A 16,366-nucleotide genomic window follows, 5' to 3' on the forward strand; every position below is an offset into this window, starting at 1 on the left:
AAGGAACTCCCTGTTCCTGTGAAATCTGGAGTCCAGTTTTAGACAAACTTTGGATAAGTATCATAATATGCTTATTCAAATGTAATTGCTTATTCAAAATGTATCTCTGGCTATTCAAACCAAACCTGATTATTACAAAACAATACTTGGACAACAGAAGACCTTCCTCTGTTTGAAAACAATGCTTGGGCAGATACTCTGATATTTAGTTTCAGTGTTTGCTATATACAAATACTCAATGAAAATGAACATACAAACAAACTTCAGGCTGCTATTTCCTGGGTAATCTTTAGCTATCAGAGATTTGCACAGAGGTGCTGCTGTGGATGTTCTGTGACTATCATGTAGGCATAATATGATGAATTCAGTATGTAGTAATTTGTATAAAACCACTTGAAAACCCTGGATTAAGTATCTTACTCTGCAAATGTTCTCAACATTTCCCCTATGCCAGAACACTTCACTGATGATGGCTTTTATGAGTTTTTGAAAGTAAATTACAAGTTCCTACAAGAGGACCAGAAAGAAGACTTTGAGATGTGAAAGCTCCTTTGAATACTATCCCAGGTAGATATGAATACGGAGATCCTACAGACCGGGACAGAAACCATGAGAGACTGCAGGAGCATAAAACACACTCTGCTTTGCTTTGCTACTTCTTACATCTTACACCTCACTTAGCAGACAGAAACTTCCATTCTAGTTACTCAGCTTCTTAAGAAGCCACAGGAGCACTGTCCTCTTCTTTGCAGGAGGTAGAAGGGATCAGAGAGAAGCCCTCAAAACAGCTCTGGGTTTGAGCAGGGCAGTGGCCAGAGTTCTTTAGCTAGGCTGTCCATCAAAGTGGGACAGGAACTGTAGTGACAGTTCTGAGAATTTCTGCCAAAACAGGTACATGTAACATAATCCTTAACAAAATGCAGATATTATAGCAATAAAGGCTTGGGCTGGTTTTGTGGTTTATGCATGCAATGGAACAGTCTGTTGGGAGAAGCTCATCATGATGCCAGCTGGCTAGTCCCAACATTGCACCCACCCAGTGCCACTGAGCAATACACCTACCCTCGTGGCCTCTGCAGCAGCAGCAACCAAGCCCACTATGAGCTGAAGGCTGGGACGTGCATCTTACAGATCTAACAACAGACAACTTCAAAAGGGTGGGAGGCACATAGCAGCTTCAAGAACCAGTAGATGCAATTAAGCGGAGGATTTTATAGTCTTTCTTTTCTTCCTCCTTTCCTAAGCAGCTCTTCAAAGGCTGCTAGCTAGAGCAGCTGGAGCTTGCTGTGAAAGACCAATTCCACCCCACCACCCACTCACTCACTACAAATCTGCCAATTACCATTCAATTAGACTATTTTAAATATTCAGAGTATTTGGGGTTTATTTCCTACTTTGAAGAAACACTGGTACTTGTGATAAAGCAAGCTGTTTATAATGGAAAGGGATGCTTTCATTTAAACTGAAAGTCTCTGCCTTGTGCAATACACTGCTTAAAGGCCAATCTGCTTACAAACAGGTGGTATACAGTAATACATTGTATACACACAGGTTGCCATTAAAAGATAAGCATTTACCAACAGTTGCCACATGCTACTATGTGGAGCACTACTTAAATTCTATAGCTACAGAACTGGTACCACTTTGTAATATTTTTATACATCAGCATGGTAACCTGTGCCACTTTCATCCTGTAACTGCTATAAGAAAGCAGGAAGATAGTCAATAAAACAACTCAGCACTTGGGCAGGGAGGGTGTTGGTTTTGAGGTTGGTTATTTTTTGTTTATCTTTTGGAAAGAATGTATTTTTCACCACAAAGAGATACCCGTGTCAGAGGTTCTTCAGAAACGGGTAATGCTAGCTTTCTCACTGCCCTCCTTTCTGTGTCCACAACTCCTGAAGATCCCCAACTTTGCAGCAGTTCTCTTACTAGATCCCTGGATTGGGCTCTGGCAGCCTAAGGAGTTCTGTCCGTCATGGCTTTATTTATTTGCATTGGCTAGGTATACTTGTGTTTGTTACTTACTTTTTATTCAGTGCACTCAATTGTTAGGGGCATCACATTTCCATTAAATGCTACATCTGCCTGCCTTTCAAATCTGTTTCAAGGGCATTTGCCAGTTGACAAATCCCTTCTGAAAATGCTGGCTGAAAGTATTTATTGGGAAGCTAAACTGATTCCCTTTATTCAAAACACACTGTTCGGGGTTAAGGAAAAACTGACAGGCAACTTCAGTCAGTTATAGTTGCCATACTAATGCAAAACAAGTTCATTATATCACTGGATTTCATGTATTCCTCCATCTTCAGATACATATGCCTGGCAAAAAAAATATTCTTTAAAATCAGTTTCTTCTCTTACTATATTTTGTCTTTCAATTTCAGGAAAATAAATAAATTCTGTCCTGACTAAAGATTACTTAATGGTAGGAAAAGCAACCTCCACATATGCTGAACAAATGGTGGTTGTGAGACTTTCTGGCTGTCTATATTCAGCTCTGATAGAAATTTTCTTTCCAACAGATACCCATGAAACTGTAACTGCTGCTATAATGCAGTGCTGCAGGCCCTTGAAGTGTGTTCCACATGGAAGGAGCTTTCACAAAACGGTTTAGCTATTTGTGGCTTTTTATCAAAAAGAACAGGTTCTCCTCCTGGCTTTGCCACGGTGACACCAGTGGCAGGGAACATATTCTGTATCGAGACCACCTGTCTGCAGAGGCTCCGTTCGCTGGTCTCCAAACATACATTTAAAATGTTAATTGAACTTCAAGTAATAACCTCAATGAAAGGTTATAATTTAACAAACTCTGCAATAACAAATGTCTTAAGGGTATACTTTCTGGAACACCATTTTCTCCATAGGTCGCTCCCAATTTAGATGTTCACCAAAAATGATATGCTAGCTATTCTGAAAGTTGGCTTTAAGCATGAATTAGTCACTTCCCTCTTTTCTTTTCACCAGCATGCATAAATATACTTCTGTTACTCTGGCCTTCTGTAGAGCAAAATCTTTATGCTTTGAAAAAGCACAAAATGTCTTGCAGGAATAACTGGACAAAATGCAATTCTCTCACCTGTGTCTTGGTCCTGAGGGCTGTGGGTTTGATTTACACATATTCATTATTTACACTTAATTGTCTCCTGTTACAGGAGCATCCGCTGATCTCAAGGAACATGTTCCTTGTACTTACATTTACACTGCATTCAAGTCTCCTGAATCTTTACTAACTAACAGTATTTTTACCCCTGAGAGAAAGGACTCCATCCTCTCTCCCACTTTGATCCAAGACCCCCCCCACTTCACCAGTATGGCTTCCCAATGGTAGCAGGATCGATTCTGTATAACAGTCAGTTTTGGATGGTTCAGATGGAAACACTGGTGTGCACATGTGTATCATTTTATACAAGTTAGCCATAGGTAACTGAGAGCTGGTGGAAGGTTGGGACTTTTGGTAAAAATGGCAAGGATCTGAGGAACGCCTATTCTTCATTACTATCACGTAATTACTTCAGAATTAAATACTCAATGGTTTGACCTGGCTATAAATTTCCAGATAAGTCACTATGTATAAAAATGATCCTTTTCTAATATTCCAACTACTGGTACAAAAAATGAGTTACTGTGCTCTGTGAAGAATTACAAGGTCACTACTGAACATTAAATTCATGGGCTGGCTACCTGTCAGTCCTCATTCTGCAGCTGCAACAAATGGGCACACACAAATTCACCTACATCCCTTGCCAGCAACGCCAAACACAGACTGTTAACACCCAATGGAGAACAAAGTTTATCACATACAAAATTCCATGCAAATACCAACTTAGCCTTTTTCTGAAACACACTACAAGAATATACTATGTATGCTGAAAGGGATGCACAGGTATCCACATGGCTGATTTTCCTCTATACCAATTAAAAAAAATAAAGTAAGGCAGGCTTTTACCCTTAAACTAGTCTGACATGAAGAGACATCTCTACTAAACTATGTTTCTCTACCAAATCATTCACATTTCTGCAATATTTTTAAAAAGTATATTTTTAGAAACTATGTTACTCCTTTTGCTACCATGTGGAAAACTTGCAGTAGAACATGGCCCCGCAAACTCTTATCAGGGCAGATGGGGTAGCAGGCCAACCTAAACAAAGCAACACACAAAGACAGTGTAACAACAGAAAATGAACAAAGGAGAAAAAAACCCAAAACCAACCACCCAAAAGGATAAGGATATGGAACTCACATCACCCAAATACAGAGTATACAGAGATCAGCATGTCAAAGGGAGCTTGTAATGCTTACAAACAAAAAGTGCACTCAGGTAAGGTCAATCACAGCCTGGATTGTCTGCACCAGGAGAACACAGAGCTGACTGCATAAGCAACTGTGCAGCTTATGGTCCATTTTCTGTTCCTTTAATTAAAATGCAAAGCACTGGCTAAATGGTAAACATTTAATTAGATTTGTCTCTATGTTTCAATATTAATAAAACACATGAAAAATGCATTAAGAGCCAGCTAATTGGAGCCTCTCCAAAAGTAGCTGTAAATGAGCAATTATAATACAATTGGGGTGTGGTTCCCCAGGGATCGTCACAGGACTGATGCTCTTTAATATTCCAGCCAAAGGTTTAGAAATTATTAAAAAATCCCAAGCAATAAAACACACAGATGACAGCAAGACGAAATCCCAGCAAATTACAGTGAAGAGCAGCCAGTATTAAAAGAGTGAGCCAGGCTGCAGGTAAGCTGGAGTAACTCACACCAAATGTCTTTTATACAGCCAAACATAAGATTGCATCTTTTGGAATAAAGCATACAGGCTACATTTTCTGGAAAACAGGGAGTCTCTGAAACATGCAGATCTCAGAACTGCCTGAATACCAGGTTCCTCATGTGAAGCTGAAACACAAAGCACACAGTTTTTACTTCTACAGGATACTGGTTAAATCAGTAACAAAATATATTTTATACACACTTTGGTTTCTGCCTTCTGAAAGCACATTAAAAAATACAGGTATTTTACATTGATGAGCAACTAAAATTATTCTGGGGTTGGAAAGAAATTCCAGATGTCAGTACCTCTATCTGTTTGGGTTATGAAAAAAAAAAAAAAAGACCAGGAGGCAAGCTGATTACGCGGTACATGCCATTGCTGCAGGGAGAAAATTCTGGCTATGAGACAGCTATTTGAGCTAGTTGGAGAAGGTGTAAGATGCAACAACACCTGCAATTTAAAACTGGGGTCAAACTAGAAATAAAGGCAGGTAGTATTATTTCTTTTAATACTAGGGAAGTAACTAGCTTCTTGAGGCAGAGATGCACTTCTGCAAAGCTTTAGACCAGTGCCAGGAGACTGTACTGAGGGACCAAAGTCCCGCATGTACCCATTCAGTGGCTGCAGGAGCTCCAGCCGTGCTGGGGGCTGGGGCTGCTTCTGAAACTCAAAGCCAGGTTGGAAGATATGCTGTGGTTAGGAAAGTTACGGAGTTCAGAGCCAAGAAAGAAGATGATACTTTAGTGCCTCCGCATAAATGAGATCAGAGGCGAAGATGTTTCAAGGTTTCTTTTGCCCTTGAAAAATCTGTGGATCGATAGGTAAAAAAGAGGGAAGACATTTTAAAGCTATGTTTCCGTTGAATACATCATGGGATTTATTGAATCATAGGTACACTGCTGAAGACCAAGCCTTTTCTTCCTATGTGTCATGTAACAATGTAGTAGTACTTCTGCACAGCTCAGAATTTGGGTGTTTTTACATTACTGGGTGCAATTAGATCCAAAGCAATGACAGAGGAGTACTATGATATGAATAGCAACTAACTGAATTTGTTCTGCTTGAAAAAATGTTTTGCCAAAATATACCACTTTTTTCACAGCTGACAGGGGCTCAGTTGAAAAGCCAAGTGAAGTCAAGGGAAATTTTTCCACAGAGCTCACTGTACTACTTCAGAGTCTGAGCTGAAATTCAGTTCAGAATACCTTAAAATGGGCTTAATTTTCAGAGTTCAGTTTTCACAACTCTGGGAACATGCCAACATGCAGTCCTGCATTTTCTTGAACACTTTTTTGAAAAGCAGCATTATTTTTTTTAAATTGAAAATGGAAAGAGATTTTAAAAAATATTTATTACCCACACAGATACCAACTCCATCATGCACATGCATCCGTACAGTTTCAGTATTTTTAAATGCATTATTGATTTCCTTGAACCTATGCTATTAGCTATGCAAGCAATCTCAACGCAATAATTCAGACCCTTCAGGCTTTTCTATGAAACAGAATCTCCAAGTCAAGCTCCATTGAAAATTCTGATTTAATAATACAGTCCTTGTAAAGTCCTGCAAAAGAGCTCACCTGGCACAACCTGGGGTTAGTCTAGTTCCTGCTAAAGACAAAACCAAGGAGAACATGGAGGACACTGAACAACTTTCGCTGCACTTTCCCTAAAGCTCGTCAGAAAGTAGTCGTCTACCAGTCTAGAAGCATTGTAGGCAAGAAGTTTAATCCTTATTTCCTAGTTTATTTCTTGCACCATCGCTGGGAAGTGCACCTTAGGTTCCTAGCTCTGAAGGGCAGAGCTCTAGTCCTTCAGTTAAGGGACTAAATTGCACAAGTAGATGTGGTAACAGGGGAATATGCTCTTGCAAGGTGTGGCTTTAGTGTCCTTGGTTAATGCCTGAATTCATAGCTTACTTTTGGAAGGAAAGAAAACAGATTTCCAGCACTGCAGAAACAAATTCAGCAACATATACCTAAAGGGAAAATTTTCTTACTTAGACAGTTAAACACGATTGAGATTCCCACTGCAAGGTGCCCAGCTTAAAATCCCCAGGCTGATAGCACTGATTTCAGGTAAACGGAAGAGAAGGCTCTGCTTTCAGATTACAATTAATTTTAAAAGCTTCAGCTACAAGATACCAGTATGGGAAGGTTCTTCAAACAGTAGGTACCAGTACTACTTTATCGTACAAGTCAAAATGTCAGGCACAAAGGTGTATGTCCTTGGAGAGCTGAAGTATGCGTGGTCCCTAGCACAACATTTGTTTATTGCATTTCGGCAGTACACGCTGAGCTCTGTGCCAGCAGCCACTGGCTGTATTCATCTTCACAGTAAGACTGTGCAATTCAGAGGCCTCTCACATGAGCTTTTCTGCATGCATTTGATCAGAACATGAAGCAATGGGTAGAATGCATTTCAGGCTAAAGAAAGAGAGAAAAGGAGAACCAGCACTTAAGATTCATATGTCTGCAGTATTTCTATCATAGTGGTTAAGATGCCATGGTCTTTTCAACTGGCTTCTTAACACTGATGTGACAATGAAAGCCTGCAAAGAAGAGAATCACAAAAGCTTTATTCCCAGAGCTCACTGGCTGTATTCTCTTCTGTCCACAACTGAAGTAAATGAAGGGGATTGACAGAGTTGGCAGATCCAAGGTATGAAACAAGCATAGAGGCAGGGGACTGATTTTATTTCAAACCATCTTCATTTCACTCCGCCCTTTTGTCTTCCTCCTCTGCTGATTGCCTTGGAGCAGTGGGGAGGGTTGCGAGCGAAATTACCCCTGAAGTGGGACCATTATCAGCCCCCCTTCTGTCTGGCTGGGGAAGAGAGCAGCACTGGCAGCTTGCACCACTGGCTCCCTCACGAGGGAAGACAAAGGATGAGCACAGCTGAGTCCTGAGCATGCACACATGCAGATACAGAGATGCTCCCAGTACAACAGTGGATTTCTATCATCCTGCTGGAGTCTACTCTGGCATCAGCCAAACCCCAGTAAGCACTGGGCTCTTCTCTGAAGGTGGGCCCTTATTCTTTCAAACACTTAGATGACTTGGGGCAGATTTGCTGTCTGTTACTGATGGTTGGAAACAATGCAAGTGATGCCAAATCACCAAACTAGGGATTAGGCTTTAGGACCTGCTGGAATGATGACGTATCTGATTCTGACACTTGTGGCAGTTCACAGCCTTTGTCCCTGAAATATTCTCTGCCAAGAATCCCTACTGAGGTGGTCACAGTGAAACAGTCCTAACAATTCCTGAGGCATAAGCTACCCTCCAGTCCTGCCAGTCACGGCTAAACTTGGCACATACACCAATGCACCTACCCAGGTCTTACATGATCACACATTTATGCAGACTTTCCTAAATCACTACTAGTATGGACTTTGTTGAGCTTGACACGCAAGGTTTGGTTGGTTTACATTCTTAGATTGATGCAGCCTTTTTGACAGACCTTCTCCCTCTCCTGTAAAGGTTTTTAGATAAGCAGTAAAACCCACTCGTTCTTTTCAAGACACTTGGCATGGAAAGTCCCAGAGGGCTTTACTTGACATCTCTTGCACTTAGGATATAGTTGGTAATGCCAAGCAATGTGTACTTACTCAGTTCCAATGGACTTAGACAAGATTTGCATTTGATAGGAGGTACCTAAGGCTTCAGGCAATTTAATAGAGTCATGTAAAATTAACAGTAAATATGTATACATGCCGGATTCAAAAAAGCATGAGTCACAGTCTATGCAGACATATACAAAGTACCAAAGACTTTGTAATGCACTAAGCATCACCTGCAGCAGTGCAGTGGACAAGCACCCACACTGCCTAGCAGATTATGAGAAGTGAGCTAAATTTAAGAAGCTTATACCTAATTTATTGACAATCTATAATGATTTCCATTCTAGGGTTATAATGAAATGTTCATTTCTCCAAGTCCTCTCTGCACCAGTACAAATAACTTAATTCTTTCATAAATTACCAGTGTAGAACATTCCCTTTGTCCTACCTCTTGACAGGTAGTAATAAGGTTCAACATTTGAGGGACTTCACTGGAAGGCTTTATATATATATATATATATATATATATATATATATATATATATATAAATATGGAGACCAGTGACAAGTGGTGTTCCTCTGGGGTTGGCACTGGGACTGGTGCTGTTCAACATCTCGGTTGGTGACATGGACACTGGAATTGGGTTTGCTGATGACACCAAGCTGTGTGGTGCGGTCAACACGCTGGAGGGAAGGGATGTCATCCAGAGGGACCTTGACAGGCTTGAGAGGTGGGCCTGTGTGAACCTCATGAAGTTAAACAAGGCCAAGTGCAAGGTCCTGTACATGGGTTGGGGCAATCCCAAGCACAAATACAAGCTGCATAGAGAATGCATTGAGAGCAGCCCTGAGGAGAAAGATTTGGGGGTGCTGGTGCATGAGAAACTCAACAGGGCCCAACAATGTGCACTTGCAGCCCAGAAAGCCAACCATATCCTGGGCTGCACCAAAAGAAGTGTGGCCAGCTGGCTGAGGGAGGTGATTCTCCCCCTTTGCTCTTGTGAGACTTCACCTGGAGCACTGCATTCAGCTCTGGAGCCCCTAGTATAAGAAGGACATGGACCTGTTGGAGTAAGTCGAGGGGAGGGCCATGAAGATGCTCAGAGGGCTGGAGCACCTCTCCTTTGAAGACAGGCTTGAGAGAATTGGGGATCTTCAGCCTGGAGAAGAGAAGGCTCCAGGGAGACCTTATAGCAGCGTTCCAGTATCTAAAGGGGGCCTACAAGAAAGCTGGCGATGGACCTTTTACAAGGGCATGTAGTGACAGGACAAGGGGCAATGGTTTTAAGCTGAAAGAGAGTAGACTTAGATATTAGGAAGACATTCTTTACTGTGTGAGGGTGGTGAGGCACTTGCCCAGGCTGCCCAGAACAGCTGTGGCTGCCCCATCCCTGGCAGTGTTCAAGGTCAGGTTGGACGGGGCTTCAGCAACCTGGTCTAATGGAAGGTGTCCCTACCCATGGCAGGAGGTTGGAGCTAGATGATCTTTAAGGTCCCTTCCAACCCAAACCATTCTATGATTATATATAAATACATATATATACACACCTATGTGTGTGCATGTGTGTATAATACATGTGCTCAAACACAGATGGACAGCTATTTAATTTTAGGCTATTTTAAACTGTGATTTCTCTATCTGAATTCTTTGTTTCCCAAAGCCTGAAAACCCTTGTTAAAACCATTTTAGCTATTTGTTGGCTTTCTGGATAACGGGGTTTAGATTTTCACCTATGTAAGTTGTGAATACAGAAATGGTTTGTATTAGCTCATTTAAACAAATTTACAGGACTCGTGAATAGTACTGATATGGAATCCAGTCTCATGGAGAAGACTACATGTTTATTTAATTAAATACTCTTCTCCATCCCAAGTAAGGAAAAATACAGTAAAATTTTGGTGGCTATCTTAACAAAGCTGCCTTGGTACATGGCTCTCAATCAACTTTGAAATAATGCTGCTTCTCAGCCTTATCAAGCACAAATCGTTCCTTCTCTATGTTTCAAAACAACTCAAAAGGAATGAAAAATCTTTTTAAAAAACTGAGCTTAAGTACATGCATTCTTTCATCTTGCTGTGGGAGCTAATATTTTCCTTTACTTTCAGGGTGTGATTCCAAAGTACTCTGCACAGATCTTGTTCTGATTCCTCTGGAGTCACCACTAAAACTTTCATTAGCTCAGAAAGATAGTTAGTATTCATGTTAGTTGCTTTTCTAAAAGAGCTTATTACCTTGGTGTTGCAGAAGCAACAAGGTGTCTTGAAGAACTGGCAAAGGTTAAAAGAAAACCCAATAACTGAACAAAACAAAGTAACAACTAAATCTTTTGCTTGTTGAAGTAATGACTCATAAAAGGGTACAGGCATTCCCTAACCTTCAAAGGTTTTATCAGTTTTGCTCAGAACTGATCATCAGCAGGGATGAGGCTTTTTAATATACAAATAAGACAATTGGCTGCATTACAACTATATCAGGTTTCCAGGCAGAAGAGATGAACTTCAGCTCCAGAGCCCAGAGATCGAGGAGCAGCAGAGTTTGGCAGACTCCTGGAGGAAGCTGTATCTCAGGTAGCTGTGCTCTGGTTTTCAGGGTAGCAGGTGAGGTATACAAAAGCAAGTCAGCCTTATATAAAATCCATATATAAAATACCACAAAGTACTTGGTTAAAAACAAGCTGCTGCTTAGAAATGATGGGGAGTCATCAAACGGTCTTTACACAGGATCTATCTTTTCCCCCACCTGAATTCCCAACATACAACTGAAGAACTGAGGTTGTTTCTTGGCTGTAGTGGTAGCTAAAGAGGTAATCAGTCATTTCATATATCCTTGAGGGACAACTTAGGACACTGTAAGCAATCCAGAACATCCCTGTATCTGCAATGTTAAAACACTAAGTCTGCTATGGGGTCACTTCTGACATCAGATATAAACTTCTTCCCAGCCTGTACCTGAATTTTGATGTTGATACATCTTGAGGTTACTGTTTAATAGCATAGTATTAGATTTGAATGCATTTTACTGTATTACAGAATATTTTGCCTAAACGCCTTATATCACTGTCACTATCATTCAGTAGAAACCATTATTGCTGCAAGAATCATGAAAATACTACTGAAGGTGAGTAACTCTAGGGAAGGGAAATAAAGGAATGGATCAGATTAATCAAAGTACACAGATACTCCAAGTTTGAAGTCAAGAGCATTAAAATAGAGAGAACATATTGAAAACAGAGAAATATTAGCTATATTGTGAAGAGTTCCCCACCCTCTGCAAATTCTCTTCCTTCACAGATACACACAAGACAACAGGATAACTTTTTCTTTGAGATTCATTTGTCATTTAAAGTCAGAATATCCATGAGCTTGTACCATAATTATGCCAGCAGCTAATTATGATGCCGCAGACAGACCACTGTGACTCAAGGACCAGCCTGAGCAGCAGGAACAAATGCAAAGCAAACAGTAACGTCTGCGCTTCCACAGCAGCACAGTGGCTTTAGCAATAAATAGAAAAAAGAATACGCAGAAGAGAGAAAACAGTTGAGAGAAAATTCAGAAAATGTGTGATGTTCACAAATGCTCTGTGTAGAAAAGATGTTTTTAAACTAGACTAAGTATTTCTACAAGCAGCGTACAAACTTTGAAGATGCAGTGAAGAATGCAGGGAAAATTTACAAATACAATTATCCATAACAGAGGATCAGGGAAAACTTGTGGTTGCATTTATACTGCTTCATGCTGAGCAGATGACAAGCCTAAGAATAAAACCAGTACTTACATCCTGAGCTGCCATTTGTTGGAACCAAAGTGAAGTTGGAGGCCCAGGGGTTACGCACGATATCCTGCCAATGAATGGTGTCTGCGAAGCAAAGGAATTTGTTCTGGCCAACATACACCCCTCCATTCAGTATTTCTGCATAAAACAACAAGAGAACATACTTGTAAGACTTTAAATATACGGCTGATTACATCTACTGCTGCTTTGTGTACTGGTGTGAGAGGGCATGAAATTTAAATGCAAAAAATTCTCATTTGATCTCACTTAATACTCTGAAAACTGGAGGGCAAGTAGCTTACAGTATTTGTAAACAGGAACTATTTATTTATATGTAGAAGAAACCTGATGAAAACAGCCACACAGCAACTAGATGAAGTTACTGGGTTTACCTGTTGTTCCAGTGCAACCAAGTATGGAACAGTACTGTTATTTGTGGGTAAAATATCCTTCAAGACTTAACTGACTTTAAAAACACAATCAACCACACGATGATGTATTTCATTAATACACATGAATGCTTAAAATATACAATAAACTAACATGCTCCACTGGGGTAGGAATTTTCTAAGACTACAGTACATGAGAAGGGTCCAGTCATCACGATGTCTGGAAAAGCGTGTTTTCTGATCAGACTGTGTTGCTGTTGTATCATGACCCAAAATACCCAAGTATCTATGATCCAATTCTCAAATACTATGATCCAAAACTACCATTAACATGCCTTGCTGGAAGCTTTGCATTGAAAGGAGACTGCTTCTGAGCAGATGAAAGTAGTTTTTTGTTTTTGTTATTAAATTTTCATGTTTATATCAGTGTTTTTAAAAAAATGGCTTGTTGCCCTGTCTCTAAAGACTTGATTTCTCAAATCTCAACATGAAAATGATCTTACAGCTGTTGGTTGTAGCACCAGGGTTTCCTCTGGAGCAATAACTTGGTTATTTTGCCCTCTAAACTCTTGCTCAGATTCACAATTTCTCTACTTAACCTGGCTCTCACATTTTCAAAGCACAGGACAATCCATGTGACTTTCATTAAAGTTAACAGAAACGATGCAGCTAAAACCTTCTGCACCTCTTAGTGTCAGAGATTCAAACCTCAGAGAAGAAAGGTTGAAGGTTAGTTACTAATGGCACCTTAGAATGACATTAAGTGGTGCTTCACACCTCAGCCTTAAGCTTCACACTTTTCACAGAGACATTAAGAGTAAATCCTGACTATGGCAGCGGTGATTAAGGTTGTCTGATAGTCTCCATCTCCCAAGAAAATATTTAAAAGCTGTAGCAAGAATGTTTATGTTGACAAACAACAAGGTAGAAATTACTGCATATTTCTAAAAAAATAACCCCCAGGGTTTACAGGCCACAGCATGCAGGGGAGGTAGCTCCCAAGAAAAACATGTATTAAATAAAGTTCATCTGTAAATACATCCTTCCACCATATTAATCAGTTCAGAGCATTATTATTTCTTAGAAACCTCCGGTTTAAAAGCTTGGCTTTTCATTGAAAAGAGGCTTAAAAATGAAAACAATAATAATCATAATCTTATACAGAAAAGAGTCTAGATTAGAGATATAGCAATGATCTGTCTGTATGATATTCTTATGATCCCTGAAAAAAAACCATACAGCATCTGTTAGCAATTCTGCTCTGGGGAAAAAGTGGGACTTAGAAGGACACCTGAAAACATGACTAGCAGTGATTTCTCTGTGTTGACCCAGCTATACAGGACTACCTATCCCATTATGGCCCAGATTTTGATTAAAAATAATATCTATCAAGCTATGAAAAACTGTAAAATCTACATTCATAGCTTCTTAAAGTATTTGCACATGATTCCAAACAGTGTCACTATCAGTTGTTGTATCTGAACACCTGCCACTGGCATAATTTCTCGTTTTTAGAGCATTCACTCATGACAATACCTATCAAATTTTCTTTTCTGCTAGGAACTTGGACACATTATTGTATAGCAGACAGCACCTCACTCTAAAAGTAATTCTAATAGCTTCAGTTTGTGAAGAAAGACTTTTTTCAGCATGAAAGTAACTGGAAAGTGTTCCCCCTATACTGTAAGGAAAGCTGACGGCTTTCCCTGTGATTAACTAACAGCAAACATGGAAAACTCTCTGACTTCCCTAATCACTGAGTAAAAAGTGTTGTTCCTCCTGCCCTTCCCCAAAAATGTGATGCAGTATCTTTATTTGCCCTGCACTGTAACATTTTTCAGAGGTGACAGGCCTAAAGTTTAAAGGTCTATTCACATGGTGAGGTGCTAATGAACCTAAGTAATAATATCAAAGATGGGCTCTGAGTTCAAAGATTAGTACCATCTTTTAATGTATTTGTGCTCTTCTCCTACTCTATGGGATCCAGATTCATTTCCTTTCTACCTTCCTGTTCTAACCCGCTATCCTGCTTTTCTTTACACTGAGTTGTCCTCGGCATGTATAAATCAGCACAGATGCATTGGCTTCACTGACAAACTCAAATGCCTTTTGCACTTCTCTGCCCTCTCTTAGCAGGAACAATGCCTGGAAAGACCTAATAAACCCTGTTACATGTTAAGCAAATGAAGCACAAATGTAATCAATATACAACGGAGTTACTGTATAATGAACTCATCATCATAAAGTCATCATCTCATTTTAATTTACAACACTGAGAGTGAGAGATAAAGTTAAACAATAAACAGGAGGAGAAAGGCAGGCATCTCTGCCTATGCAGACGAGCTAGCAAAGGAAACCAGGCAAAAAAAAGGTTTCTTCTCCTGTGTGCAAGACCTGAGATGCCTCTTTGCTGAACTCTTTCTGAGGCTGGAGCAGGAAAGACCATGAGTCCCCTAGCGAACTTTGTGATTTCTACCATGAAGAAAAAAGCTAGTTCCTGCCAAAGAAGCACTAAAAAGGACTGCTCACAGAGGATCACATTTTAAATACCATTTTGGGGAGAGTATTTTTGTCTTCTAAACCAATTTTTTGTGGCAGCGTAAAATTGCTAGGATATGAACAACACTGCTGCCTGAAATACCTGCCACGCCAAACTGGCAGCAAACATTACCCTTTGACTTCTACACTGCTCAGAGACACTAGCTACAAAAGGGTATTTTGAAGCACAAGTCCCACTAGCCTTCATTGGGAAAAGAGTTCCTAAAGGTGTCAGACAATTTCAGATGCCTTCCTATAAGGTACCGATGACCACACTTAAGAGGAGTACCACAATTTTCCACTTTGGTACCAGGGCTACAGCCAGCATTCTGAGCAAAGGAGTATCTCCAAGGTCTTTTGCCACTTGATTCTGAAGTGAATGCAAAATTTTATCATCTTCCTTACTAGAGCTACTTTACTGGCTTAAAGGCAGTATAATTCTGTAACCAAAGCTATATGAAAATAAATCAGCAAGTGCACTCGCCACTGACTTCCATCATTATTTGGCTTATTGCTGCCAAATGATTGTGGGGAACTTAAGAGCTGCATATTATTAAAAACCTATTAAATGGTTATTTATTCAGGAAGCTAAATCAGAAATGTATTATCTGTTATATCTGTTATTTTCTTGCTTTATTTAGCCCATTGATGAAGCAGAACTACTATCGTATAACTTTGCTAACATACTACACAATAGTTACAATACTAATAGGAAAAACGGAAACATACAGGTCTCTGGCAACCATGAGACCCAAGTACCTTACACTTTCCCTAAAGTGCCATGGAACAGAGATAGGTACATCACACACAAGTTATACTTAAGTCTACTAAGTTAAAATAAGGCTGAAATTCATAACATCTATTCTAATTGAATAAGTTTGACTACAGTCAGTGAAAATGCATTACCAGCCACCAGAAGCTTCAGATCACTGTAAGTAAGGCAAATAGACACTAGCTCTGCAACTGTGTTGTCTGTTTAGACCAGAGGTGGAAATAACTATTCCTCATCCATCTGTTAAAAGGGCATTTTCTTCAGCTGAATTTTTCTTGTGTACAGTGTAATCCCTCACGGTTTGCTATCTAATTTCTAACGTGGATTAAACTGGCAAAACATGTTCACTTCCTGCAACACATCCTGGAGTGCAAGCAACTCATGTGTTGATATGCAGTGGTGGCTGTAGGCACCTATGTAGCAGTAGAATCTGGTTCTAAAATTGTTACAAAATTGGTTATACAATTGCTATTACTATTCAAGTTTGCAAATTAAAAGCTCTTCTCTGGTGCAATGAAACCAGCTGACATGACGAAGGCATAGTGAGAGGGA

General features: G+C 40.0%; 1 protein-coding gene across 2 annotated transcripts in view; it reads right to left on the minus strand.

The window, feature by feature from the left end:
- ERBB4 (erb-b2 receptor tyrosine kinase 4) overlaps window positions 1-16,366 on the minus strand; it is a 399,492-nt gene that overhangs the window by 206,944 nt on the left and 176,182 nt on the right. For both annotated transcript variants that reach the window (XM_040604703.1, XM_040604704.1), the window contains exon 3: window positions 12,119-12,253. In XM_040604703.1, the coding sequence (XP_040460637.1) occupies window positions 12,119-12,253 (135 nt within the window). The remainder of the gene's footprint in view (window positions 1-12,118; window positions 12,254-16,366) is intronic.

Source organism: Falco naumanni, chromosome 8, assembly GCF_017639655.2.
Source record: "Falco naumanni isolate bFalNau1 chromosome 8, bFalNau1.pat, whole genome shotgun sequence".
Classification (NCBI taxonomy): Eukaryota; Metazoa; Chordata; class Aves; order Falconiformes; family Falconidae; genus Falco; species Falco naumanni.